Source organism: Castor canadensis, chromosome 17 (genome assembly GCF_047511655.1).
Source record: "Castor canadensis chromosome 17, mCasCan1.hap1v2, whole genome shotgun sequence".
NCBI lineage: Eukaryota > Metazoa > Chordata > Mammalia > Rodentia > Castoridae > Castor > Castor canadensis.
This window is the reverse complement of record NC_133402.1, coordinates 58,959,252-58,986,276: the sequence shown is the minus strand read 5'-3', so window position 1 is coordinate 58,986,276 and position 27,025 is coordinate 58,959,252. Positions and strand designations below refer to the sequence as shown.

The window sequence follows — 27,025 nt, the reverse complement described above, 5'->3', positions numbered from 1 at the left end:
TTTCCTTTCTTTTTTTTTTTTTTTTTTTTAAGTGGTAGTGGGGTTTGAATAAAGGGCCTCAGGCTTGCCAAGCAGGAGCTCTACCACTTGAACCATTTTGCCAGCCCATTTTTCTCATGGGTATTTTTGAGATACATTCTCATGAATTATTTGCTTGGGCTGGCTTTGAACTGTAATCCTCCTGATCTCTGCCTCCTGAGTAACTAGGATTACAGGTGTGAGCCACCAGCACCAGGCTTTTCCTTGCTTTTGAACAGTACGCTCTGGGCATTTAAAACCCTTAGCCCCTTTACTTATAGACAGAACTTTGGTTTTATTGTCCCCTTTTTGCTTCCCACACAGCTCTACATTCTCTTGCCTCGCAATATGGTCAAAACAGACAAAAAAAAGATACTGTTTTGGGTTTAAGACACGTATCTTAAACAACATAAATTTCCCTCCATAATAGCAACTCTTTGCTGTTCTGTGTCTGGTTCATTCAATACAAATACCAAATGCCTATAGCAAGGCAGTGAGGAAAGCATTAAAGATGAAAAACTGAGTAAGGCATAGTCCCTGCCCTCAAGAATTCACATTCTATAACAGTGTTCACGTTTTTGTGTTCCCAAAGGCAGTAGTGGGAGAGGAGGAGCTAATAAACTGGGAGAAACCAGGTGCTGATGGTTCACACTTATAATCCTAGCTACCCAGGAGGCTGAGATCAGGAGGATTGTGGTTCAAACCAGTCTGGGAAAATAGTTCATGCAATTCTATCTCAAAAATACCTAACAAAAAAAAGGGTTGGCAGAATGGCTCAAGTGGTAGAGAACCTACCTAGTAAGTATGAAGCCCTGAGTTCAAACCCCAATACTGCCAGAAAAATAGAAATAAAAATAAGCTGAACGTATTGGAGAAAGCAAATGACCAGAATGGACAAGGAAAGAACAAGTCAGTGTTACAATCACAACCACAGGGCATGTAAAGCCAACACAAGCCATCAGCAAGTACTTCAGTTCTGTCACTGAAAAAGAACGGAGGATAGAGCAGCAACTGCAGAATGTAAAATACGAAAGGCTAAGCAACAGGTGGCAGGCCCATCATTGGAGATTCCAGCTGGCATTTTGTCCAAGGTTCTATGCTAAGTGCCCAAGAAGATGCAAGAGGACATTTAAGGCAGAACCTTGCATTTAAACTTATAATATGTAAGAAACCAATCGTGTACACTAAAAAAAAAAAAAAAGCGGGGGCGGGGGAAAGGATTCCCTAAGTCTCCTAGGTAGCAAGAAAGCAAGCTCAGAAGATATGGCCACTTATTCAACCTTACTTTATTCTGTGTTTTTGCCTAACAGTCACTCATTTGTAAATCTGTATGGGACAATTCTAATTCTTGTATTTTATTGATTTCCTTCTTAGATCAAGTCACTTCTCCCCATAGTTGTCTTTTCTTTCAGAAGGCAGCTTGAAAATGTAAGAGATAGGGACAGAAGACAACTGGTTGAGACAGTAAATAGACTGAACAAGGAAAGCAGCTGTAAAGTGACATTTGAGCAAAGATCAACAGAAGATGAAGGGCACAGCATGCAGCTATCTGGGGGCACAGCTTTACAGGCAGAGAACAAATGCAAAGGCTTGGAAATGTGAATGTCTGCCATAATGAAAGAACAGGAGGCCATTACAGCTAGAGCAGAATGAGCAAAGGAGGAAGCACAGGAGGTAAGCTCAAACAACAAGGGAGGGTTGGTTAAAAAAAAAAAGAAAAAAAACCTGCCTGGTCCAGTGTGACAGCCACTAGCCTCACATGGCTGTCTTAGCATCTGAAATGTGCCTAGAAACTGAATTTTGTCAATTTTTTAAACTTTAATTAAAAATTTAAAAGCTAAGAGGAGTTCAGTTATTAGAAAATTTTAACAATGTTCAAAGTTACTTGGGTATGACAGTCTATTTTTTCAACTGTAAATTTTATGAAAACTAAATAAATCTGAATCAGGTATTTCCAAACTTCAGCATCCAAACTTTATAAATACATACTAGATTTTGAAGATGATTTAAAAATAAACTAATTTCATTAATAACTTCTTACACATATGACATGTTGAGAAATAATATTCTGACATGGTTTAAATAACAATGAATTAATTTTATGTGTTTTTAACTTTTGATAATATTGCTGTTAGAAGAAATTTAACTTGTGTGCATGCCGCATTATTTTTCCACTGGACAGCACTGCTATAGAGTCTGACTGGTCACTATAAGGATTTTGATTTTTATAGCATGAGTTGGGAAGCCATTAGAAGGTTTTGGAAAAAGAGACACAATTTGACACCTGTTAATTTGGTCTTTTTTGTTTGTTTGAGAAAGGGTCTCGCTAAATAGCCCATATTGGCCTTGAACTTGCAGCCCTCCTGCCTCCATCTCCTGGGTGCTAAGATTATAGACATATATCACCACACCCAGTATCTGACTCCTGTTTTTAAAGGTTCACTCTGCTTGAAATTTTAGAAAAGGACAAATGTATAGAGAAGGGCAAGTGGCTACAAGAGAGAAACAGAAAGCTGGAGATGTGGCTCAAGTGGGAGAGCACTTGCCTAGCAAGCAGAAAGCCCTGAGACAGACAGACTGGGTAGGAGGCTATTTCAATCATCAAGATGAAAGTGGCCTGGACTAGGGTGAATAATGTAGAGGTAGTAGGATTCACTCAGATTCTGGATAAATGCAGAAGTTTATAATGATTTCCAAACTGGACATGCTATCAGACTGGGTGTATGGGCTAAGAGGAGAAGGAGTCAAAGGTAACACTGAAGGTTTTTGCCTGAGCACCGAGAAAGAATGATGTGTCAGTCAATGAAATGAAAAAGACTGCAGGAAGTGCAGATTGGAGTGGGATGATCAAAAGTTCAGGTTTGGTCATGTTAGGAATAACTGAGGGGGAATGGAATTTACTGATCCAGTAGAACATGTAAACTTCAAAAACTAGGGGGAACCAATCAAGAGTATATGGTAGTAAGTAAGAGCTTATAAAAGTTCTCTTCTGATTACTTCTACTTTCTAAGAGTAAAAGGTAGGGAAATAAGTGTGGGTGGTTTAAAGAAAGAGAAGAAGGAATAAGACACTAAATAGACCAGGAAAATGTACCAAGACTGCTAGGAGTACAAAGAATCCTACTGAGGCCAAATGCTGGTGGCTTACGACTACAATCCTAGCTACTTAAGAGGACTGAGGTTTGAGGCCAGTCAGGGTAAATAGTTCACAAAACCCCATCTCCAAAATAACCACAGTAAAATGGACTGGAGATATGCCTCAAACAGTAGAGCACCTGCTGCTTTGCAAGCAAGAAGCTCTGAGTTCAAATCCCAGGACCACCAAAAAAAAAATTCTATCCTACTGAGGTTTGTGATTAAGAATTTAAAGTGAGACCAGTTAGCATGGCAGTTTTTCCCCAGCTACATTTAACTGCCCAGAAGCAGACATGAATAAGAGAACTAGATTTAACTATGATTGGAATTTTACCAGGGAAGGATGAAGAAGCTAGAAGAAGCCAACTGAATTGAGGGTGTTTGCACAGTTCAATAACAATGATGGGCCCGCTGAAGACCAGTGAAAACTTGGCTGACTGCAGGCAGTGAAAATAAGACTGTAGGTTACAGGAATTGAAGGATTGCTGATGCTGAAGAAGGAGTGGTTTGGGAGAAAATGGTGGCCAGGATGCTTGAAATTGAGATGATAAAGGGATTTTAGTCATTGGCAAGGTCTAGGAAATGACCATGAGAACAAGTACCTCGAGGTAGGTCACGATCAATGAGGAAGTCTAGAAGCTTAGAAAATGATTTATATAGATAATTAAATCCACACACATCACCTTGGAAGTAGTGCTACAAAGAGCCATCATAAACTAGAGAAACTAAAGCAAATACCTTAAAAGCAACTGAAGCAAACAGGAAAAGGGGAACAGGTACTAGAGAAAAGGTTAGATCAAAAAGAATTAACCTAGAAGGTAACACCCACGCACAGGAAATCAATGTGAGTCAACTCCCTGTATAGCTATCCTTATCTCAACCAGTAAAAACCCTTGTCCCTTCCTGTTATTGCTTATACTCTCTCTTCAACAAAATTAGAAATAAGGGCAAAATAGTTTCTACGGGGAATTGAGGGGGGGGAGAGGGAGGGGGCGGAGTGGGTGGTAAGAGAGGGGGTGGGGGCAGGGGGGAGAAATGAACCAAGCCTTGTATGCACATATGAATAAAAGAAAAAGGAAAAAAAAAAAAAAAGGAACCAAAATCTCAAAGAAATGAAAGATCAGGAGCCTACAGATAACTCTGAATCTGATGAGATTCAAAGATGGGTTTTCTAAGGAAGAGGGAGAGTTGTCTGATAACACTAATGAGGAGCAAGGAGAACCTCTATGCCCAACTTTTGTCAGAGTGACGTGAAGGCTCTATAAAGAAAACAAGTCATTAGCTGAGAAGACTGAAGGAGAAAGCTGGGGACAAAAAGCTAAGGAAAAGTTCAGAGAACAAGTTGAGCCAAAGGGAAGTCCAGTGAAAGGAACAGAAGACAAGGAATGAAGATGGAAGGAGAAAGGCAGCTATATGGGTTTCTTGTAGTTAATGTAACCAAAGAAATAGCTTAATCCTGATAGCCAAGGCAAAGAAGGGATGAGGAGTGAGTATGGACGGATGCTGGGGGACACGGAGAGGATCATAGTGAGCCTCTTCCTCATTTTTGTGAACAAAAGAGTGGAAGCTGGTGGTGACAATTTGATCTGGGCGCTTTTGATCACTGTAAAAATATGAAAACTACTAGGATTCTTCCTTTCCTATTGCCCATGGAGACAAGGTTAGGAGGGTTTTTGCTGTTCTGTCCTTTCAAGATGTGACTTCATTCCACTTCAAAACCCCAATGCCCTTTTGAGTTACTTTCTGTAGCTTCCAATAGAGGGAGGGATTTGTATATATGGTGATTTTTCCATCCTTCCAACCAGACTGAATGTGCTCTAAAGGACAACAAAGTTAGTCAGTCAGACCTATAATTCTGTGCCTTTTGGCATAGAGCTTCAAACAAATGGATTAGTAAATTCTCAAAACCTAACTGTAAACTCGTGCTACATATTCAAAGTATAAAAAAAGCCACCACAAATATGTATCTTAAAAAGCTGCTACATTTTAATAGTACCCCCTTAAAAAATGTACATGGATCCTTCAGCAGAAAATCTGAAGACATCAAATTTGTGAATCAGAGCTAAGGCTAAGAAGCAGATTCTAGAGCAAATTCTACTATGTGTGCTAGACAGAGAAGAGGGGAAGCATGAAGTAATTTTTTTCTTTCAGGAAAACAAAAATCGCCAAGTAATGAGTTGCACTCCATGGCAGAGAATTAAACAGATGCAATTTTCCTTTTATTAGAATGACTATCCATGATGGACGGCCTCTAGGGTGGTTTCCAAAGGTCCCCACCCACCTGATACTCATGCACCTGTGCAGTCCCTTTCCTTGAGTGAGTACTGGACCTAATAACACGGTTCTGACAATTCTCACATAAAAACTAGTAGAGGTGATGAGAAGCCATTTCGGAAATGTCCAAGTTCTCCCTATCATGCTCCCCCTTCTCTCTGCAGAAGCTAGTTGTCCGGTTGTGAGCTGCCCTATGGAGAACCCACACAGCATGGGCTCTGCCAACAACTACAGGAGTGAGCTTACAATTGGATTCTCCCTGAACTAAGCCTTCAGATAAGACTAGGACTCAGGCTGATATTGACCACGGCATCCTAAGAGACTTTGGGCCAGAGATGCCAGCTAACCCATACCCACACCCTTGACCTACAGAAACTATGAGATGATAAACATCATTTTAAGCAGCTATGTTCTCGAGCATTTATATTACACAGCAACAGACATCAGCCCTTTGAATTCATTATTTAAACCAGGATAATTATTAATAATTGTCATAGAACAATACCCACAAACCAAGAATATTGGAGACAAATTGGGCTGTATAATATGCTACCTCTACCCATCTTTGGTGGCACAAAAGAAAAATATAGGCAATTCAGAAAACCAGTCAGATGTCCAAAAAAATGCAAACCAGAATAGGTTCTACTTGGCCCTCTGAATAAAATACCCATGACTGGGGTGAATTCAAGCCACTGCCTTTGAAAAAACATTCTTCAGGAAGGATCTGGAAGACAAAATGCTAAGTCCCAGACTTTTCATGAGCAGGATTTAACCTAAAATGAGGAGAAATAACCCTGAGTTAAAATCCCAAGACCCCACCCCACCCCCAAAAAAAAGAAAAGAAGTGTTCGACTCAAATTCTGGGGTTAAACTATTAGTTTATTACATGATGGAAAATAACTGTATAAAAGTTAATATGTATCAAATTTATTTCATTAAAGTCTTGTTCTATGTATTTTGTTTTACTTTAAGCTTATTTTATTAGCATATTAATTGTACAAATGAGCTTCATTATGACATTTTCATACATGCATATAATGTACTTTGATTATATTCTACCCCCTCTATGTGCCCACTCCCCCTTTTCCACTTCCACATCCCTAGCAGTCCCCATTTTACTTTCGTGTCCTTTCTTTTTCTAAATTCCACGTGAGAGACATGATGCTTGTCTTTTTTCATCTCACCCATTTTGTTCAAATTATGATCTCCAGTTCCATTCATCTTCCTGCAAACAATATTATTTCATTCTTTTTTACAGATGAATAAAATGCTGCTGTTTGTGTATGTCATGTTTTCTTTGTCCATTCATCCAATGATGGACACCTGGGCCAATTCTGTAACTTGGCCATTGTGAACAGTTCTATGATAAAACATGGGTATGCAAGAATCTCTATTGTAATTTGGCTTTGATTCTTTCGAGTACATCTTAAAAGATGTACTCAAAAGTGGTACATCTGGATCATATAGTTCTATTTTTCCTACCCTTTGGAGGAGCCTCCATACTGATTTCCATAGTGGCTATACCAACAAGGTATAAGGGTTCCTTTCTCTGACCTATTCCCATCCTTGGCAACACTTGTTTTTTGGTTTTTTTTTTTTTTTTTTTTTGGTGATAGCCATTCTGATTGGCCTGACTTGGGATCTCCTTGTAGTTTTGATTTGCATTTTCCTGGTGGCTAAAGATGTTGAACATTTTTTCACGTAATTATTGGCCATTTGAACTTTTCACTTGAAAACTGTTCAGTTCATTTGTCCATTCATGACTGGATCGTTTCCATGTTTACTTTTTTGAATTCTCTGTATATTTCATAAATATATATAGCAACCCTTATTTTTAACATAGGTGTCATGTGGAGAAAGGACAAACAAGTCACATTTGAAGACTTTGTTTTGAGTCCTAGTTTTATCACTATGTAAATCTGAGCAAAAGAAAAAGAAAATTGTTAAACTCTTCAATTATAAAATGGTCATGTTATCAAACAGCTCAGAGTGTAGCTCAAATAAGATTACAGGGAAAACCTTAAAATTGTGTAAAGGTACCCTACTGATTTCAAGAGAATTCTATTTTTGCACACACACACACACACACACACACACACAAAGACAATTGCTTAGATAAGCGTACTAATGATCAGCTGTTCATATTTTCATACTCAAAGTTAAAGCCCATTTGTCTTCACTTACCAGCAGCTCATTCTCAGACCAAGCTAAACACTTGGAAACAAATAGTATGCTATACTTTACAAAGCATCTTCATACCAAATTTCTCATTTAATTCACGTGTTCTTTCAGAATTAAAATTACAAATTTCAACAGGAGAGAAAGGGGGATGAGGGAGAAGGCTCAAGGGGTGCATCTAATTAAAATACAATATAAGCACATAAGTAAATAATACATGCTAATAAAAAAATTCCAATGAGGAATTCTGATCCCATAAGAAATGAATGTTTAAAAGAAATTAAGAAAAAAAGGGGGGGAGGAGAAACAAGGAATGAATGTTTACATCAGTGATTGCCAATCAAAAATTATGTCAATCCCTAAACTACTAAGAACTTCACAGTAAAACTGTTCATAATGGGCTAGGCAGCGGTGGCTCACGCCTGTAATCCCAGCTACTCAGGAGGCAGAGATCAGGAGGATCAAGGTTTGAAGCCAGCCCAGGGAAATAGTTCACGAGACCGTACCTTAACAAAAACCCATCACAAGAAAGGGCTGGTGGAGTGGCTCAAGCAGTAAGAGTGCCTGCCTAGCAAGCGTGAATCCCTAAGTTCAAACACCAGTGCTGCCAAAAACAAACAAACTGTTTATAATGTTTATCATTCAGCACTGTTGGAGAAAATCCTGGTTTGGGGAGAGATGGAAGAAATAATAAACATTAAAAACACATGTCTAAATTCTATAAAGACTCAGTTGTAAATCTAGTAGAGGCTGAAATTCAATGAATATCTTTATTACGTATTATACTAGATGTTGGGAAAAGGAAGATAAAATAGTATCTAATTCTCAAGGGGTTCATGGCGTAGGGATGAAACAGACCTGTAAGCAAGTGGATTACAAATATAATTTGTAACACGTGACAACAAAACAGAAATTCCCAGTTGCAATTAACCACATCTTGGGATAGAAAGCAGTCTAAGCAGTTAGGATGATTAATCTGAAAGACTAGTATTAATTTGCCAGGTGAAAAAGGGAGGGGGAGAAAAGAGCACAACACATACACTGCTGTGTTCTGAAGCAATAATGTATATTTGAAAAGGAAAAGCAATTTTAGTATTGTGATTATGAATTCATTAATTCAGCCAGTCAACAAAGATTTAAATGGCTACCCAGGCAATGCTTTAGGCAATGAGTAAAGACCAAAAAAGAAAAAAGGAAAAGAAAAAAAAGTCTACCTCTGCACAGCTTACCTGCCTGCAAAGGGAAAACAAAAAAAAAAGTGATGAACAGGGTGAAGGAGTGGCTCAAGTGGTAGAGCACCTGTCTAACAAGCATGATACCCTGAGTTCAAACCCCAGTGCCACCAAAAGAAAGAAGTGATGAGCATTATTTAAGAAAGAAGAAAAGGTTTAAAGCACATTCTGTCTCCAAGTCCCTGTAACAACACTGTCACAAGCTGGAATCAAGGGAACTGGAGGAGAGGAAGAGGGAGGTATGCTCCATATTCTCAGCAGTCAACAGGAACAGATATACTTTATAAATCTGCTGTCAAATCCACAACAGGTGCTAATCCTACCCAGTAGGCAAGAGGCTCACGTCCTGTGACTTCGCACTGTCCAGTCACATTTTTAATTATCTGAGCCTAGAATCAAATTCTATTCTTCGAGGTATCAGAGTTTGAACTCAGGGCCTCACGCTTGCTAGACAAGTGCTATACCACTTGAGCCACTCCACCAGCCTGTTCTGGTGTTAGGTATTTTCGAGATACAGTCTCATGAATTATTTCCCCGGGCTGGCCTCAAACTACAATCCTCCTGATCGCTGCCTCTGGAGTAGCTAGGTTTACAGGTGTGATCTACCAGCGCCTGGCTATTTTGTACCATTTTAATGTAGAATCAATTTCCCAGAAATGCAACTCCTATACGGATAAAGGTTACATTTTATCTTATTAGGAATTTTTACCACAAGTTCAGACATTTCAGAAAGTCACATAAAAACTACTAATGATTCTATTTAACTATTACATTGTGCTTATGTCAATCTATTGCATACCTGTCACATTCACAGCCAAACTATATACAACTGTAAACATATCACTTCTTAATTATTGTTTTCTGATACAGTAGTACCTGAGTGTTGACACACTTAAATGACATTATAAATTAGTATTCTTTCTGCTTCATAACAGCTAGAGTATTATACCAACTTTTAAAAAGTTACATGTGAGGACAGTTAACTTACCTATGAACTTCATTCAGGACAAAGAGATATCTAGTATTTTAAGAAAAAGGTGTGAGTCTGATAGGGTTAGGAAGCACTAACTAAAACAGTTTTTAACGACCTAAACAGATGGGAAACCTAGAACCTCTTTCCTAACCCCAGTACAACATAAAGCAAAAATTTGAGCTTTCAGTATCTCTAAAACTCTCAGTTCAAAAAAAATACTTCTTTTGCCACTATGTCAATTTTCTAAAATGTCAAATGCACTCTCCAATCAGTTAAAAATTCTCAATTATTCATTTTGAAGTCTCAGGACACTTAACTGCGTTTGTACTTGACCCTAGAGAGATCAGGAGTGCCATGATCTAGAATATTGGAAACCAATACATTGAAGAGCAGCATTTTACTAAACTGTTCCTTAATTTCAAATTGCACGCTTCTCTCTTGGTTTTGGCTGTGTTCTTGTAAGATCACAGCACTGCCTCACTGTTGCTTTAACAGTTCTAGTGATGTAAGTATTTCTTTCACTACTAGACAAAACTAATTACTAGATAAGTCTTTCCTAATGTTGACAGGAAAAAATTCTGCCTCCTACTGTAACAATACAAAAAGGTTTGGTACTATCAACCTTTCATTTGTAGACCTTTCACTTGTAGACAGCTCTCATGCCCTTCCTACCAATTTCAAAACACCTACCTGCCTCCAATAGGAGAGAAATAGGATATGCCCAGGTACTTCTGAAGACCCAAGATTTAGGTGTATGTTGTCTGTTTTGTTTTTTCTTTGTCTTGTTTTGTTCTTTGTATTCGGGTAAACTTTGTTCCCATTAGAACCCAATTAGATTTAAATATTTAGTTCCTTTTAGACCCGTCATGTAGTATTGCGGAACTATTTTTTCCTTAATTTTTTTCTGATGGGATTAACTCCTTGGCATATCTGGAGTTTCGCAGAACTCTCCCTTCACAAATTAATCAATGTTCTGCTTCTCTGTAGCCTCATTCAACTATGGAAAGTTTCTAAAATGTCACTTCAGTGTTAAGCTAGCCCCATCAGTGCAGAATGTAACATACTGGTGGCAACTGAAAGTCCTAGCGTGTAATCTACTTTAATCTACAAATGTCATCATGAAAATACTAAAATGTGTAATTTTTATTTTATCCATTGTATAAGAGGGAACCCTGACCTCTCAATAAAGATTGAAATTTGGACTTTGCATGTTAAAAGAATTTACAAAAAATAAGTCAATCAGTGCTCATAAAATCTGAATGTAAAATTCTAAAATACAAGGAAGGCTGGGCATAAATTTTGTTTTTAAAAAGTATGAAACTGTAGATCTGGTTCTGACACAGAGCATATAATGGTGGGCAAGTCAGTATCTCCAGTTCTCAGTTTTCCTCAATAAAAAAAATGACATGGAGGCTGGATGGTTCAAGTGGTAGAGTGCATGAAGCCCTGAGTTCAAACCCCAATATCACCGAAAAAAGAAAATCAGCTTTAAAAAAAATGATATGAACTAAAGATTATCTGCAGGTTTTTTTCCAGATGAAGATTCCATAACTATAAAGTTACAAAATAAGAGGTGGGTTTTTTTCATAACAGAAAAACCAGAGCATAGTTAGATTTAAAATGATGTGAAAAGTAATCTTTACTTTTTTTCTTGGCGGTCCTGGGGTTTGAACAGTTTGAACATAAGTTTTCATACTTGCAAGCAGGGTGCTCTACCACATAACCAGGCCTCCAGCACCCATGATGGCAAATTCTTATAGCCCTTGTACACTATTAACAATGGCCATAAAGATGCTGAGATGGTCACAAGAACTGAAAGCAAGTTAGCATTTATGCTTCTAAAATGAAGTACTAATCACAATAGCATTTATGCTTCTAAAATGAAGTACTAATCGCAAAGAAGCTACCTAGGTCTGTTTGATCTTTAAGGCTTTTTTCTCTTTATTAAAATTCTATTCATTTGCTCTTCAACGTAAATGAGGATGCCTGAACTGAGGGCTAAGAGATCTAGATAGTGAATGAGCTAAGGACCTATGGTACAAAGTAGCACAATCTGGAAGTCCAAGGGAGTGAGAACCATCTCTGGGACACATGTATGGAGTAAAGGATTGTGAGGAATTTTACAAAGGTGAGACGTTCTCTGGGTTGGCCAGGGTTCATTTAGATGCCTCCAAAGATAAGGTGGCCCAGAAAATTCTCCAAGATATATCAAATGCCTCTCTCTCAATGCTGACATACTAAGTGAGCCTCCTCAAGACAAAGGTGTGGTGTTGTGCTGGACCATACAATAGTTTAAATTATTACTCAAGATTGTGACTATTAATAACTTAGAAATCCTAGGTCCCATCTATTATGGTACACCTCAAAAGTAGTAATGTCACGATAGGCCAGCTGCCTCCTGATAAAAAAGGGCCTTAACTGAGTCAGGTTCTTAACAGGCAACAATGGCCTTGCCTTGGCGCTCTCCATGGTACTTGTCTTAAGACTCAGCTGCCTCTTTCAAACAGCTGGTGAATCGGCTTTCCTAGGATAGTTCCTCTCAGCGTCTACCTGACCTGTTATTCAAACTGCGGCTTGTGACAACCATGGCAATATCACAGGTCATTTCTGACCTCTGTATGCCACTTTGCCTGTGCCCAGACCCATAACTGCATTACATTCTCCTAGTGTGGACCTCCACACCCCAAGTCCACTATACCATCTGCTACACAGTCCTTTCTGTGGACACAATTCCCTTTGTGGGAGATAACTGGCACACTGAACAAAAAATTAAAGTCCTTCAAAACCACGTCTCATACATGATACCTTCATGAATTTTTAAACTTTACTGTTTTAATTTTTATTTACCACTCCAAAATGATTTAAATGACTTTTAGGTTTGACTAAGTATGTTTTGGTGACTGACAATGGGACAAGTAAAGGAGTGAACTCAGGACTAATGTGTGGGCTTCAGGGAATCCATGAGACCTTGAAATTATGTAATTCTTTAGGCATATGAATGTTTTTCTGAGAAAAGGGTGTGAAGACGCTTATCCTGAAAGGGCTGAGGACCAATATCAACATGCTGCTGATCTCAGGAGATGATATCAGCCAGTGAGAAGGTAAAAATTCTGTGAGCCATGCCTGGTTATGATCATCTTCCTAACTCTTTCATTTTCCTTGGTCCTCTTATCCCATCATTCACCACTCAGAACTATTTGAAAACCTAATAAAAATATTAACACCTCCTCAAGGCAAAAGCATGTGTTCTATACTCATTTTCCAGGTGGTAATGATCTTCAAATATTAATAGCTCCTATGGGCTGGAATTTCTTCTCACCAGACTATACAAAGCATAACACTATCCCATTGTTCCCCCTCACCCAACACCTACATTATTAAATATGTCAAAGAATGTAACTTAACTTTTTTGTTTTGATTTTATGGAATGAGGTCAGAACAGTTTTCCTTCATCAAAATGATGGGGCAGGGAGCATTTCTGCAAAACTGGAACCAAATGCCTTTCATTCCTGTCTAAATAGCCCCAGGGATCACAGCACCACAAGGGATAGGAGCTATTCTCCAATTTCCAGAAGATAAGAGGAAGTTTGTTTTGTCAAATAATGCCACATCTTTACCCAGAAGTCAACATGGCAAATGGTACTCTAGAACAACTGCCAAATCAGAAATTGGAAGCTACAAGTCATTGGGATGATAATGTAGCTCCGTGGTAGAGCACTCACCCAGCATGCATGCATAAGGCCCTGGGTTTACTCCTCAGTACCAAAAAAGAAAGAAAGAGAAAAGAAAGAAAAGAAGGGAAGGAAAGGAAGGGAAGGAAGGAAGGGAGGAAGGGAGGAAGGGAGGGAGGAAGGAAGGGAGGGAGGGAGGGAGGGAGGGAGGGAGGGAGGGAGGAAGGGAGGAAGGAAGGAAGGAAGGAAAGAAGGAAGGAAGGAAAGAAGGAAGAAAGGAAGGAAGGAAGGAAGGAAGGAAGGAAGGAAGGAAGTCATAATACTGAAATTCCTTCTCCCCAGCACAAAATATTTTAAAATACTTCCACTAAGGTGTTTCTGATTCTTGACAGTTTAAAAGACTTCGTGAGCTGGGCTCTGAATCCAGTTAGCACTCGTTAATTAAAGACAATAAGAGGCCTTGAAAAATACAATGAGCACCTCCTATTCTTCACACGTTTCCACTAAAGATTAGAAAATTCATCCTGCTTAATTTCTTTTAGGACCACATCCTGACATACCCTGTGCTTCCAGGTGCTTTGTAGAATAAACTAACTGCAAATTTTAAAAAGTGCTAAACAGATTTTTGTACTACTGAAAACCAAGGAGGCCAAATTTATGCTTGGGGAATCACTGGGTTTTTCTTTTTTTTTTTTTTTGCCATACTGGTGTTTGAATTCAGGACTTCATGCTTGCTAGGCAGGTGCTCTACCACTTGAGCCACATCCCCTGCCCAATAATTGGGTTTAATGTAACAGAATGTTTTTTTCAATTATTATCAGTTGCTTATGTTAAGATAGCAAATCAATATGCAGCAATGGTCAAGGGCGGCAAAATGCTTACAACTATTAAGAACCAAGAACGACCCTGCATAGTTCCAATCGCTGCTTGTCAAAAAAGGCCCAGTGGCACTTGGAAGACTGTGAGGAAGACAACTGAGATCAAGCTCCTGAGCTGTACCAGTCACAACGTGATTAGAAGGCATTTTATTACCTTGCCTCTCTCACCATTACATAGTGACCAAACTGAAATACAATCATCCTTTGAACAAAGTCTTTCAGGGGGCGTAACTTTTCCTCTTGTTACATTTAATTTGTTGATTTTTTAAAAACAGGTCTAAGAATACCTTAGCACCTAAGATTCTGGGGATTTTGTTTTGAAGGTTTTATTTTATGTTTTACAATCATCTACTTTTAGTTACATTTTTTTCCTCTTTGGTGGTACTGGAGCTCAAACCCCAGGCCTCACATTTGCTAGGCAGGCACTCCACCACTTGAGCCACACCCCTAGTCCTTGATCTACTTTTTGTATAAGGAGTGAAGCTGCAATCAAAAGTTCTTTTGGGGAAGGGAGTGTGAAGGATTGAACAGAGTCTTGCTCTACCACTGAGCTATACCCTCAGCACCAAGGTTCCTTTTTAACCCACAGTTAAGGGGATAAAAAGACAAGCTACAGACATTGAGAAAATACTTCCCATCACTATCTGATGAAAGGCTTGTATATAAAACATATAAAAAGCTTTCAAAATTCAACAGTCTAAAAGCAAATAGTCCAATTAGAAAGTGGGTCGAAAGATAGGCAGAAGTATCTTACCAGAGGACAAATGGATGGCAAATATTCAATGAAAAGATTTTCAACATTATGAATCATTAGAGAAATAAATGCAAATTAAGACCATAGTAAGATATCACTATAGATTTTTAGAACAGCTAACATGAAAAATAACAATAATGCTGGTGAGGATGCAGAGAAACCGGACCTCTCAGACATTACTGCTAAGCATATACAATGGCACAGCCACTGTGGAAAAGTCCATCAGCTTCTTATCAAACTAAACACACATTTACTATATGACCCAGAAAGTGCAGTTAGGCATTTACTTCAGACATACCAAGTCAGGTCAAGATAAGAACCTGAATATGACTATTCACAGAGGGTGATAATGGCCAAAACATGGAAACCAAAATGTTCAGTTGGTGAATGATTAAACAAACTGTGGCACGTCCACATCACGGGACACTACTTAGCAAGAACAAGGAACAAACTACTGATATATGCAACAACTTCAGTGGACCTCAAAGCACCATGATGAAAAGAGCCAATCTCAAAAAAATAACATACTGCATGATTTCATTTAAGTAATATTGTAGAAAATGACAAAATTATAGAGAACAGACTAGAAGTTGCCAGGGGTTAAGGAAGGTGATCAGGTAGATTTGACTATGAAGAGGTAGCATGAAGGAGATCCTTGTCATGGTGGGGTAGTTTTTTATCTTGACAATGATGGGGGTTACATGAATATACCCTTGTGATCAAAGAATAGAAAATGTGCATACATTTATACCAGTTTCCTGGTTCTGACACCACACTATAAATATGTAAGATGTAACCAATGGGGGAACCTGTGTGACGTATATACAAGGATGGCTCTGTCCTATCTTTGCAACTTCCCATAAATCTACACTTACTTCAAAATAAAAAGTTTTTAAAAATGTAATCAACATAAAACAATTCAAAAGTTTGGGAAACATGGGAGGAATTTGTAAGTTTGTTGAAAAGGGTGAGGTTGTAATGCTGAATGGAAACCAAAGATGACTGGGGTGACCACAGTGCCATCTAAGAGGGAGCAGGAGCGCTTGTCCAATTCCCAAGACAAGACAGTTCAGTCAGCACTTACGAAATACCCATATTTGTTACAGTGTTATGAAGAAAGAAGTAGGTAAGTGCTTACCTCTGAATTAACTTACTCTCTAAAAAGGTAGAATAATTATTATTCTATAATTTTGCCTCTATAAAAGAGCCTCAAATGTTCTTCTGTCATTTTTTTTCAGTTAGCTCTTGCCCTTGAACTCTCAGCTCAGTGTTAGTCCCTAATTTTGTGTCACTACTGGGTGACACAGAATTTTAGCCTATTCTCGTTAGTCTAAAATCTCCAAAAGGACACAAACATGTCTATGTAGCTTACCACTGTATTCCAAGCACAATACCATGCCCAGCAAATGTCAGAAGCTCCAAATATATTTGCATGAAGAAATCCATACAAAGCTGTAACTCGTATGTATGAAGAAGCACACTGTATGTTACTGGAGTTTGGAAGAACCCAATTATCAACTTCAAGGTGATAAGCCAGTTTATGTGGGACAGAAGGTTCACTGGCAGGATAAAGAATCTTAAGTTCAAAACTGATTATGAGCTGGGTATGGTATTTCATACCTGTAATCCTAGCACCAGAGAGGCTGAGCAGGAGGATTAAGAGTTTAAGGCTGGCCTGGGCTACATAATGAGACCCTGTCTCAAAAAAAAGGCTATGAACGCCAGCCCTTCAGGAATAGGAACCCACTAAAGAAATGAAACAAAGAAGGGTTATTCAAAGCATTCGTTAGGAAAGTTAATGTAGAAACGGATTTGAAATGAGAAAAGCACTAGTGGTAGGAAAAATAATTAAAGCCAGGCATGGTGGTGCACACCTACAGTCCCTATTGAGGAAGGAGGATCGCTTGCATTCACAAGTTCAAGACCAGCAATATAGAGACCCCCCCCCCCCAGAAAATAATTAAAAGAACATTGTGATAGTGTGGGTACAAAATAGTAATGTCCCAAATAGGGTGAGTACTGGAACAGAAAGATGTGAGGAACACTAAGAACAAAAAACCAACAGAGTTTAACTGATCAGATATAGGGGCAAGTAAGGGGAAAGAGTCAGAGATGATTCAGGATAAACAGTAAATGCTAGTGAAAGATAGTACCATTAACAGAAATTGGGGAGTCATGACTAAGTCCTCTTAGGAGAAGGAATATGCTTAGTTGGAAGTGATGGGTTGAGTGACATCCACACAATTTAAGACTTGAGATTAGATGTAAGAGAAAAATCAAGACTGGCATCGCAGCCAGACGAAACTGAGCAAGTTTGCAATCCCAGTACTTGGGAAGCAGAGGCAGGAGGAATTTGAGACTGAGGTCTATCTGGGCTACATAAAGAGACCCTGTCACAAAAAAATAAGTAAATAAATAAAAACGACTGGCAATGGGTGAATTAGGCAGTTAAAGTGAAGGAAGCAAGTGAAATTGGGAGAAGGTATAATGGGCTTTCCATGGACATCATTTAAAACAATCTGATTTCCCCCTTAGCCAACTTATGTTTATCAGACGATGAGCACCTTGAGAGCACTTTTGATATAATCCTTGCATTCTCTAAAGTATCCATGGTAGCTTGTTAAAGGGATCATCATTCAAGATAATTTCTGATTAACATAAAAAGTGGTGCCCTAGGTTTGACAGGTGCAGGCTTCACTTCAAATTAGTAAAATCGTGAGTTTAGACAATTTTAATCATTTATCCAAAGCTCTGATTTCCCAAAGCCCTAGGACTGAAGAACTGACAAGCTAGACTTTGGAAGTGTGAAAACTTCCCAATGAGACTAGGGTTAAAGTAAATTCTAACTGAAAGCAGAAATACTCTTCCAGAAACTTTTGGGGTGAAACAAATGAAAAAATTTAATATCAATTTTAACTTTTAAACTTGACCACCAAGTTGATAGTGGTCAAAAAGTAAAGAAGCTTTGGGTGGACTGAGGAAGGACTGAAATCTAGATGACATAATTAAAAGGCAATTGAGAGACCAGAGGATTGTGGTTTGAGGCCAGCTGGGGCAAAAAGTTAGTGAGAACCCATCACAATGGATAATAAGCTGAGCATGCTGGTGCCAACCTATGAACCCAGCCAGGCAGAAAGCATAGGCAGGAGGATCCCCCTCCATCTGAAGTGGACCTCAGGCACAAACACAAGACCCTATCCAAAAAAACAGGTAAAGTAAAACAGGGTTGGGGGCGTGGCACCAGTGGTAGGCTTTAAAACCCAGTCCAGAAAAAAAAAAAAAAAAAGGCAATTGAGAACAGTTGAGACATACACTTTCAGACTGGTGCGTGTGTTTGTGGCAGATGCGGACAAGACACCTGCTGGGGCAAGAAGACTCTAAGAACCTGCCCCGTCATCCCTACTCCAACTACTCTGGGCATCAGCCTGCCTTCCACTGTGTGGAATCCTGCTCAGTCTGCCTGCTTGCTCTTATTTCCAGCAACAGCACACGAACCGTTGGGTGAACTGACCATTTTGAGTCCGACAGCTAAAAACTGCTGTAAAACCCTCCGAAGTTATCTCCCAGCAACTTTAATTGCTGGTCCTGTTCTTTCAAGGGCAACACAGTGAAAGGTGAACGTCGTCTCCGTGTTTTGCTGCTTTTTTAACTTTAAAAAAAAAAAAAAACCAAACAGGTATTACTTCTTGGCATAACAACACGATCCCTTCTTCCAATCATGGGGGGGACCTGGTCCTTTCTCTTTATTTTTCTCCTCCTCCATTTTTTCTTTTTTTGGGCTCGGAATACCAAGCACAAGGAACACAGAGTTCCTTTAGACTCCGAAGAAAAAGGGTTTAAATAAGCACGTACACTAGCAAGAGTTGCAGCTCAGTGCAAGAAGCACCGAAGCCCACTGCCACGAAGCAAGGCGCTGGGACGCGGTAAAGACAACAGACCTGGCCCGGCAGCTCGGAGGCCGTGGGGGGATCAGGAGCCTGCGCCTCTTGTCGCCAAAGCCCAGGGGACCTGAGTGGGCGCTCGTTCCCAGGCCGGCGACAAGCACAGAACCTCCCAGGAGAGCGCGCTTGGCCGGGGAGAGGCGACATTGCTGGAGCAAGGCTCGGGGAACCCCTTGGCCAAGCCCGAGCCGCGCCGCCGGGCCCGCTGCCCGGAACCCAGCCACCCCGCCTGCCGGACGCCGTCCTGTGAACCCGCACCGATGGGAGCTCCCCGAGCTGGAGTCGCCGGGGTCGCGTCCACCCCGCGGTCCACCCTGCCTCACCCCTCTGCCCATGGCTGAGCCGGAGGCCACCGCAGGGAGCGGTGACCAAGAAGTTCACGGTGCTTAGGGAAATGCTGCGAGCCGGGCCGGGACTCCGGCCGGTCACTCACCGAGAGGACGCTCATGCGGATTGGGGTCTCCAGCAGGCACGCCATCTTGAGCCTTCCCACCCGGCTGCTGCCGGCGCCGGCGCGGGGGCCGGCACTTTCGACAGCCGCCTATTAGGCCAACAGCAGGAGCCTCTGAAGAAAGTCAAGCAGGTAAATCAGAGCCGGCCACGCTCTGGACGCCGCTCCAGTATCGGAGGGGCAGGCCAAAGGCCGAGCAAAAGACAACGGCGCCAAATGCCCGCTACGAATCGTCCTCTCGGAAACAGCAGCTACTCTCGGCTTGGGTCAGAGGTGGGCACTGGCAGCGGCTTCCGCATGCGCAAAGCGCTGCCGGCCCCACCTGCCGCTCGCGGCGGGCGGGGCCTGGGGGCGGGGCCTCGCTCTGGAGCTGCAAGCTGTCCAGACTGATAAATTGCAGTTTATGGGTTCACCTATTCGTGTTCCGAAAAACTAGTAGGTGGAGCCGCCTACATAGTTTGAAGTTCACTTTCACATTCAAGATTTCACTCTCTCTTTACGTTAAACTCCTAGCGTCATAAGTATTTCCGTTTTATAGGTGGAGAAACTGATTTCAAAACCAGGTCTTCTGCCACCAATAAGAATGATCCAGCGCTGAAGTCTGTGACCTGCTTTAGCACTGTGTGCCCGCCCGACCCACTTATTCTGGCATAGTCAGGAATGGGTGCTCTATGGCCTCAATGCGTGGTGCTGAATCCTTGCTGCTTCAGTTATCAGCTGCATTACCTTCGACAGATTCCTCTTTGTATTTCAGTTTTCTCTCCTGTAGGGTTATAACGAGAATAGAGGAGCCAATAAACATGAAGCACTTAGAACATGCTTGTAAGGTAGAAAGCATTCCACAGTATATGTGATAGATAGCATTTCTCCAGCCTCTGAATCAAATGGGGGGAAAATGAGTCAAATATCTGCATATTCAGACTAAAACACTCTGCTTTCTGGAGCCAAATCCCTTATTCAGGCTATTACCTCTCCCCTAGACTACAGCAAAAGCCTTCCAAGTGGTCTTGTAGTAGAAAGCTTTTCCTTCCCTTTACCACTCGCTGATTGTTCATCCTCCCCTGTACTTGGTTTCTAAATTCATTGTAGCATTTATCACTCTTGTTTATGGGTCTATTTTCATAAAATGATGAGTTCCTGGAAGGCAGGAATTTTATTTTAGAAAATCCTCTGCTAGACCACTACTTCCCAAACTTTTATCATCTACACACTACCTACACAGTCTTTGCCAATCTGTAACCACAAATTATTCACTCAATATTTGTCCTTAAAGCCAATTTCAACTCATTAAAAAAAATAGCCTCTTCCTAAACCATAGTAATCTGTGAATTCAATTTGTTCTCCTTATTTTTATTCTTAATGCACAATCACATTCATAACTACAAAAAAAGTTTAAGTGTCCATCAATGTAATAACAAAATCATATCATATACCACATACTACAACCAGAGCTTAACTCTGGCATATAGCATATGAAGGAATCAATTGAATTTTTAGTTGTCAAATTGTATGTATAATTGTACATCGTGATACCCATATACCATCTATATTTCATCCTTTAATTCAAGAAATACATCCTTCGGGATGCCCCTCCCCCAAGTATGAGTTAGACGACCCCTCTCCCAATGTCTTTATGCATCAGTTTATTTTTGCCTTTAATGTAGCACCTCTAACAATATATTGCAAATGGACAGGATTTTTGGTAGCTATTTTGTTGGAGGCACTGGAATATTTCATCTAGTCTTTTATATCAGTGCTTAGCATAGTCATTTATTAAATGTTTGTTGAATAAATTTTTGACAGAGTTTGAGCCTGGGACAAAGATGTGGGTGTAGACAGTTTATTTGGGAAGTGTTTCCAGGGAACTGAATTGATGGGTCAGAAAGAGTGAGAAGAAAAAGAAGGAAAAGTCAACATAAGGATCCATTATTGAGGCCATTGTTTCTCCTCAAGCACCTCTGAGAAATGCACACAATGCCCCCTTAGACTGTCCATTTGTCAGGCTGGAGTTATTTGTCCATTACTCTATTGGTTGATGACTTCCCCGAGGATGTTAACTCCTGACCCTCCTGGACTGTATTTAAGCACAGAACAGAGGGAGATACCTTACCTTAGCAAATGAAGACAGAATCTATAGGCTTGCTCTTGCAAGAGGATACAAGGAGCATGAATCTAAGCACACACAGAACTGCTGCTACAGCTATGGCTGAAATGGGGAGGCAGGTAGCTATGGTAGGAAATGTGACATGAGGCTACCCAGGCTTTCCTTTTTTATGTTCACAATACTGACATGGCATTTTACAGGACAGAAGCACTGAATAGCAAAATTCTAAGCTTAGGATCAGAAATCTTGTTTCTAGTTCAACTTTTGCTGCTAAATAACCTAATGTATTTTTTGGTGGTACTGGGATTTGAACTCAGGGCTTCACATTTGCTAGGCAGGTGCTCTACCATTTGAACCACACCTCTAGCCCTTAGGAATAATTTGAGTCTAAAGTAAGAGTAGAACTGAGAAGTAAGAAGAAATTTTGATTCTGCCTCCATGTAACAACAAAGCAGTTAAATTTGGCACTGCACTGAAGAGGGAAACACCCACACTGAATTTCCTGCCAAAGGAATGAAATGTCTCCCTGTCTTAGAGCAATATAATGTCTGGAAAAAATAATGAAGACTAAATGTGAGCTTGATGAAGAAAAATAGAAGGGTAGAATGGGAAGTAAGTAACCAGAAAGAAATATGAAGAGTATTTGTAAGTAGTTACCTAGAACTACTCAGGATGAATAACAAAGCCATATTTTTATAAGCAGTTATATAGGGGGTTTAGTTGTGACATTTCCATGTTCAAAGCCATATTTTTTTTTGTGGTACTGGGGTTTGAACTAACGACCTACACCTCAGGCACTCCACCAGTCCTTTTTTGTGATGGGTTTTTTCTGAGATAGGGTCTCGCGAACTATTTGTCCAGGCTGGTTTTGAACCGCAATCCTTCTCATCTCTGCCTTCTGAGTAGCTAGGATTACAGGAGTCACCGGCAGCCAGCCAAAGCTATATTTTTATAAGTAGAAAGATGCCTATGCAAAACCAGAAAAGTTTAAACTGTGGAGAGATAGGTGTAAATCACATAACGAATGGTCACCAAATGGATTTTGAAGCATCTTTTAAAAGATTTGAAAACTGAAGAGACTCTTTAAAGAAGAAAGAGAAAATGGACTGGCAGTGGCACGGAGGGGTCCAGTGCTGTCCATCAGACACCATCTGCAGGTTTGCATGTGCACTGAAATGGGGCTCCACCATGGAGCGAATGGAGATGTGGTCCCTGCTCTCAGCAGGCAGGGTTAGAAGTGAGACAGCCCAAGAATTTCCCTAAGGTTGCTTGGAGAATAAGAGGTTGCATTACTTTGGGTACCTCTTTTCTGAGGGACTCCTTTTCAGAGTCCCACAGTCCTCTGGAACCTGGTAGGACTCTCCCACATGGGGCACTAAGCAAATGCCTGAGCAACTAGCCAATTCAGGAAAGTCTACAAGGGCTTTGCAGTGAGAAATAATGCATCAGGAACTCTTCAGGTGCATAGAGAGTTTAACACATGTATATATGCTCAAAGCAGAAGTAGTGAAGTGTTTTATAAAAGTATTTTATTGGAAAACACAGTTAAAAAAAGAAAAGAAAACTGTCTTTTAAAAACTGAATTACTGTCTGGGCATGGTGGCTCACACCCATAATCTCAGCTATGCAGAGGCGTAGGTAGGAGAATTGCAGTCTGAGACTGGCCCCAGGCAAAAAACATGAGACTATATCCAAAAAATAAAGAAAAAAAACCCCGAATTACTACTGTGACAATATTCAAACTTATAAATGTAGAAGAAATGATGGAATTAGAAAATCACCACTTAAATCAGGTCTGGTGGTGCACAAGTATAATCCCAGCACTCAGGAGGAGGCTGAGGCAAGAGGATGGAGATTTGAGGCCAGCCTGGGCTACAATAGTGAGACCCTATCAAAAAAAGAAAAAAGAAAGGAAGAAGGGAGGAAAGAAAGGAAGGAAGGAAGGAAGAGAGAAGGAGAGGAAGGAGAGAGAGTGCAAGGAAGGGGAGGAGGAAGAAAAAAATCACCACTTGACAACAATATGAATTACAATTGTTTCAGGCAAGAATCATCAGTGGATGCCAGTCAGGATAAAAGTCTTAAAGTATCTCCTCACAAGATATTAATAATTGTGAATCACTTTATTCAAGTAGTTCTCTTAATATCACCAGTAATGGTATGGATACTTTAATATACACCGAGAGAGACATCACCTCTGTGGTATTCCTGGGAAAATACATGTGTGCAGTTATGTAGAGCCATAAGACAAACCCTGATGGAGGGGCAGTCTACAAAACAGCACACTTTTATCCTTCAAAACTGTCATGAAAGGTGAGGAAACTGAACAATCGTTCCAGATTAAAGGAAGCTAAAGTAATTCCTTTAAATGCAATTTGTTGTTAAATCTTGGACAGGAAAAAAGTGTTTTTCTTTTGCTGTAAAGGTCATCAATGGTAAAATTGACAAAACTTGAATAAGGCCTGTAGATGAGTACAATTGTTCATCTCCGTTTTGATAACTGTGCTGTGACTATGAAGACAGTACTGTTGTTCGTTCTTAGGACATACAGAATGAAGAATTTAAGTCTAGAACATTGAGCCATTATGGATTAAGCAATTGCTTTTTCTTTAATAACAAAAAAGGAATTTATTTAGAGATTTTTATCGATTCCTAGAACTTCATTCATTTGAATATATATGTTTTATAATATATGTTCAAATACTAGGTATCTGCTATGTGCCAGGCACTGTGCACTGGCTAGGAGTGGAACTGCAGTTACGAACAAGATGGATATATTCCCTGTTCTCACAGGGCTTTCAGGCAAGAGGTAAAAGAGAGGCAAATGCACAGCTGGTTAAAATGTAAGTTGCCAGGTGAGAGGGTGGGGGACAGGGGAACACACAGAAGTGGAACCTCACCAGGACTGAGGTCATTTGGAGAAGCACAAGTGAGGCAAAGTAAGTCAGATCTTTTTACCATTTACAACACAGAATTTAGAAGTCATAAAAACCTATAAAAAAAGAGTTCAAACCCCAGTCACACGCACACACACACACACACACACACACACACACAAAAGAAATTTCAACAAAATATCCAGTAAGTTTAAGAATCAGAGATCAGAGACAACAGGATTCTCGTCTTTGATGTTCTCTCTTTACAACTCTGTTAACAGTCTCAGTTTTCCTGTACAGTGTGCTGCCATCAGGTGGTGGAAGATGCCAGAACCACTTAGCTCCATTGTAAGAAAGATAGCAAGGATGAATGATTTTCCTGATGTGCATAACACTTCATTTATAAACCAACTTGAACATTGTTTCTGGTATCTATTCCCATAGCCCACTACCTTACTTCATGGATTCCGCTCAGTGCCAGCCTATCTTAGGCCTTCCTGAGCTACTGTGTATTAAGTACTCTACAACATTCCGAGCTCTTTGCTCTGTTTTTAATCAACCATCTTTTCTACACAGTTCTTCCTCCTGAGAGTCTCTTGGTTTTATTTAACTCTTATCTGGCTGTATTATGCTGTCAAAAGTCATTTTTTAAAGAAAGGTCCATGGTATTGTCTCCTGGAGATCTTTTCATGGTTGAGAACATCTGCTGGCTGTCTTCTACATGAATGACATCTTGACTGGCACGTCATACAGGAAAACACTAGGTATCTTCTTTAATTTTTTTATCTTTTGCAGTCTGTCACTGTATTTCGTGACTGTCATATTTTTTAAAGTCAGGCTAGTTGTTTTGCAAAATCTCAATGTCAATTTGCTGATTATTCAAGATTAGGTGCAGGTGTCAAAAGACAAATTTGCTGGCATCTATTTATTTATTTATTTATTTATTTATTTATTTAGGTGAGACTAGAGTTTGAACTCAGGGCTTTGAACTTACAAACCAGGCACTCTACTACTTGAGCTATGCCTATAGTCCTGGCTTTTATTTTTAGCTCTAGAATTGGGCATTCCAATGAGATGAGAGAGAAGGTATGTTTTATAGATTGAAAAGGGCCAAGGAAAGCAGAAACGGAACAAAAAGCACATTGGTCATTTCAAAGGTATTTTCTTTATAAAGGTTAAGACAGAGGAACTTCCTAATGCCCTTAAGAAAGTTTAAACTGGCTTGCTTGGGGACTTGGCTATTAGGTCTCACTCTTCTGATTTCTTGGCAGGTCAGCTAAACAACTTAGCTTTGGTTATGTGAAACTTTAGCATGAGTGATGCCATGTTGGTTTCATCTCTTGGGCCTAATGCAGGAGCTCAGTGTAAACCAAGGGCCTCTTATAAACTTACTTAGAACACTTTTGGCAGGAATACCACAAAAGTAATGTTGTATCACATCAGGAGGCACATGGTGTGTATTTGTCAAGACCTGGTTGTACCTAAGTTTGCTGTTGTTGTTGCTTATTTATTCGTTTTGTTTTAAAAGAGAAAGTATTTCACTATGTTTCCCAGGCTGGCCTGGACTCCTGTGCTCAAGAAATCCTCCTGCCTCAGCCTCCTGAGTATCTGGGATGCCAAGCACACACCAGTGTACCTGGCAAATAAAATTTTGATGTTACTGGGGTTTGAACTCAGGGCCTCAGGCTTGCTAGGAAGGTGCTCTACCACTTTTGCCACACCCCCCAGCCGTTGATCTTATGTTATCTTGGTGCTGGGGATTAAGCCCAGGGTCTTGCACATGCGAAGCACACACTTTACCACTGAGCTGCATCATCCTAAGAAGAAGTTTTAAAAAATACTTCTGCTCTTCATAGCTAGTTTCCATGCTTTGGAGTTGTTTCTTTTCTCATCTTGCTCATTGTTGAGTACTTCTCTTCAGACACTGTCTTTGTCTGTAGAATCAGAGACTTCCTTCTGAGACCATGGATCCCCACACACCTGCCTCTTTAGTCAGAAGCTCTTCACATTTGTCAGAGTTATCTTTGACCATTCATTTTTGAATGTCATGTCATTAAGTTATTTTTTCCTTTGGTCAAAAAAGAGAAAAACTGAATTGACCTATATTTTAAAAGTTTTGTTGCAAAATGGATGTGGAGGGTTTGATCCTCAGCACCACAGAATTGAAAGGGAAATCAGAAGAAGATGCTATCTCCCACCCAATAAAGTGACTAAAATTTAATACACAGATAAGACCATGTGCTGCTTAGCACAGAATAATCAGAACTTTTCTGTATTACCTAGGAAACTGGAAATGAGCACAATCACTTTGAAAACAGACACTCTACTAAAGCTAAACATCTGCCCACTCTCTCATCCAGAGATTCTTTTCCTGTGCATAATGCAAGGCAAATAAGTGCTATGTCCACCAAAAAATTTTACAAGAATAGACATGGCAGATTTATTTATAACAACCCTAAATTGGAAATAGTTAAACCATTCTTCAGCAGAAAACACATGAACTGTGATACATACAGTCACACAGTGGTACATAATAAGAAATAG

At 40.0% G+C, this 27,025-nt stretch overlaps 1 protein-coding gene across 4 annotated transcripts in view; it reads right to left on the bottom strand.

Annotated features, from left to right (window-relative positions):
* The window catches only part of Armc8 (armadillo repeat containing 8), a 95,674-nt gene extending 75,888 nt beyond the window's left edge, over window positions 1-19,786 (bottom strand). For 2 of the 4 annotated variants that reach the window (XM_020178272.2, XM_020178275.2), the window contains exon 1: window positions 19,487-19,785. In XM_020178272.2, the coding sequence (XP_020033861.1) occupies window positions 19,487-19,531 (45 nt within the window). In that variant the 5' untranslated portion in view covers window positions 19,532-19,785. Of the gene's footprint in view, window positions 1-18,623; window positions 18,762-19,486 lie in introns of all 4 variants that reach the window. The other 2 variants (XM_074060288.1, XM_074060289.1) reach the window with 2 other exon arrangements.
* Window positions 19,787-27,025: the final 7,239 nt, after the last annotated feature.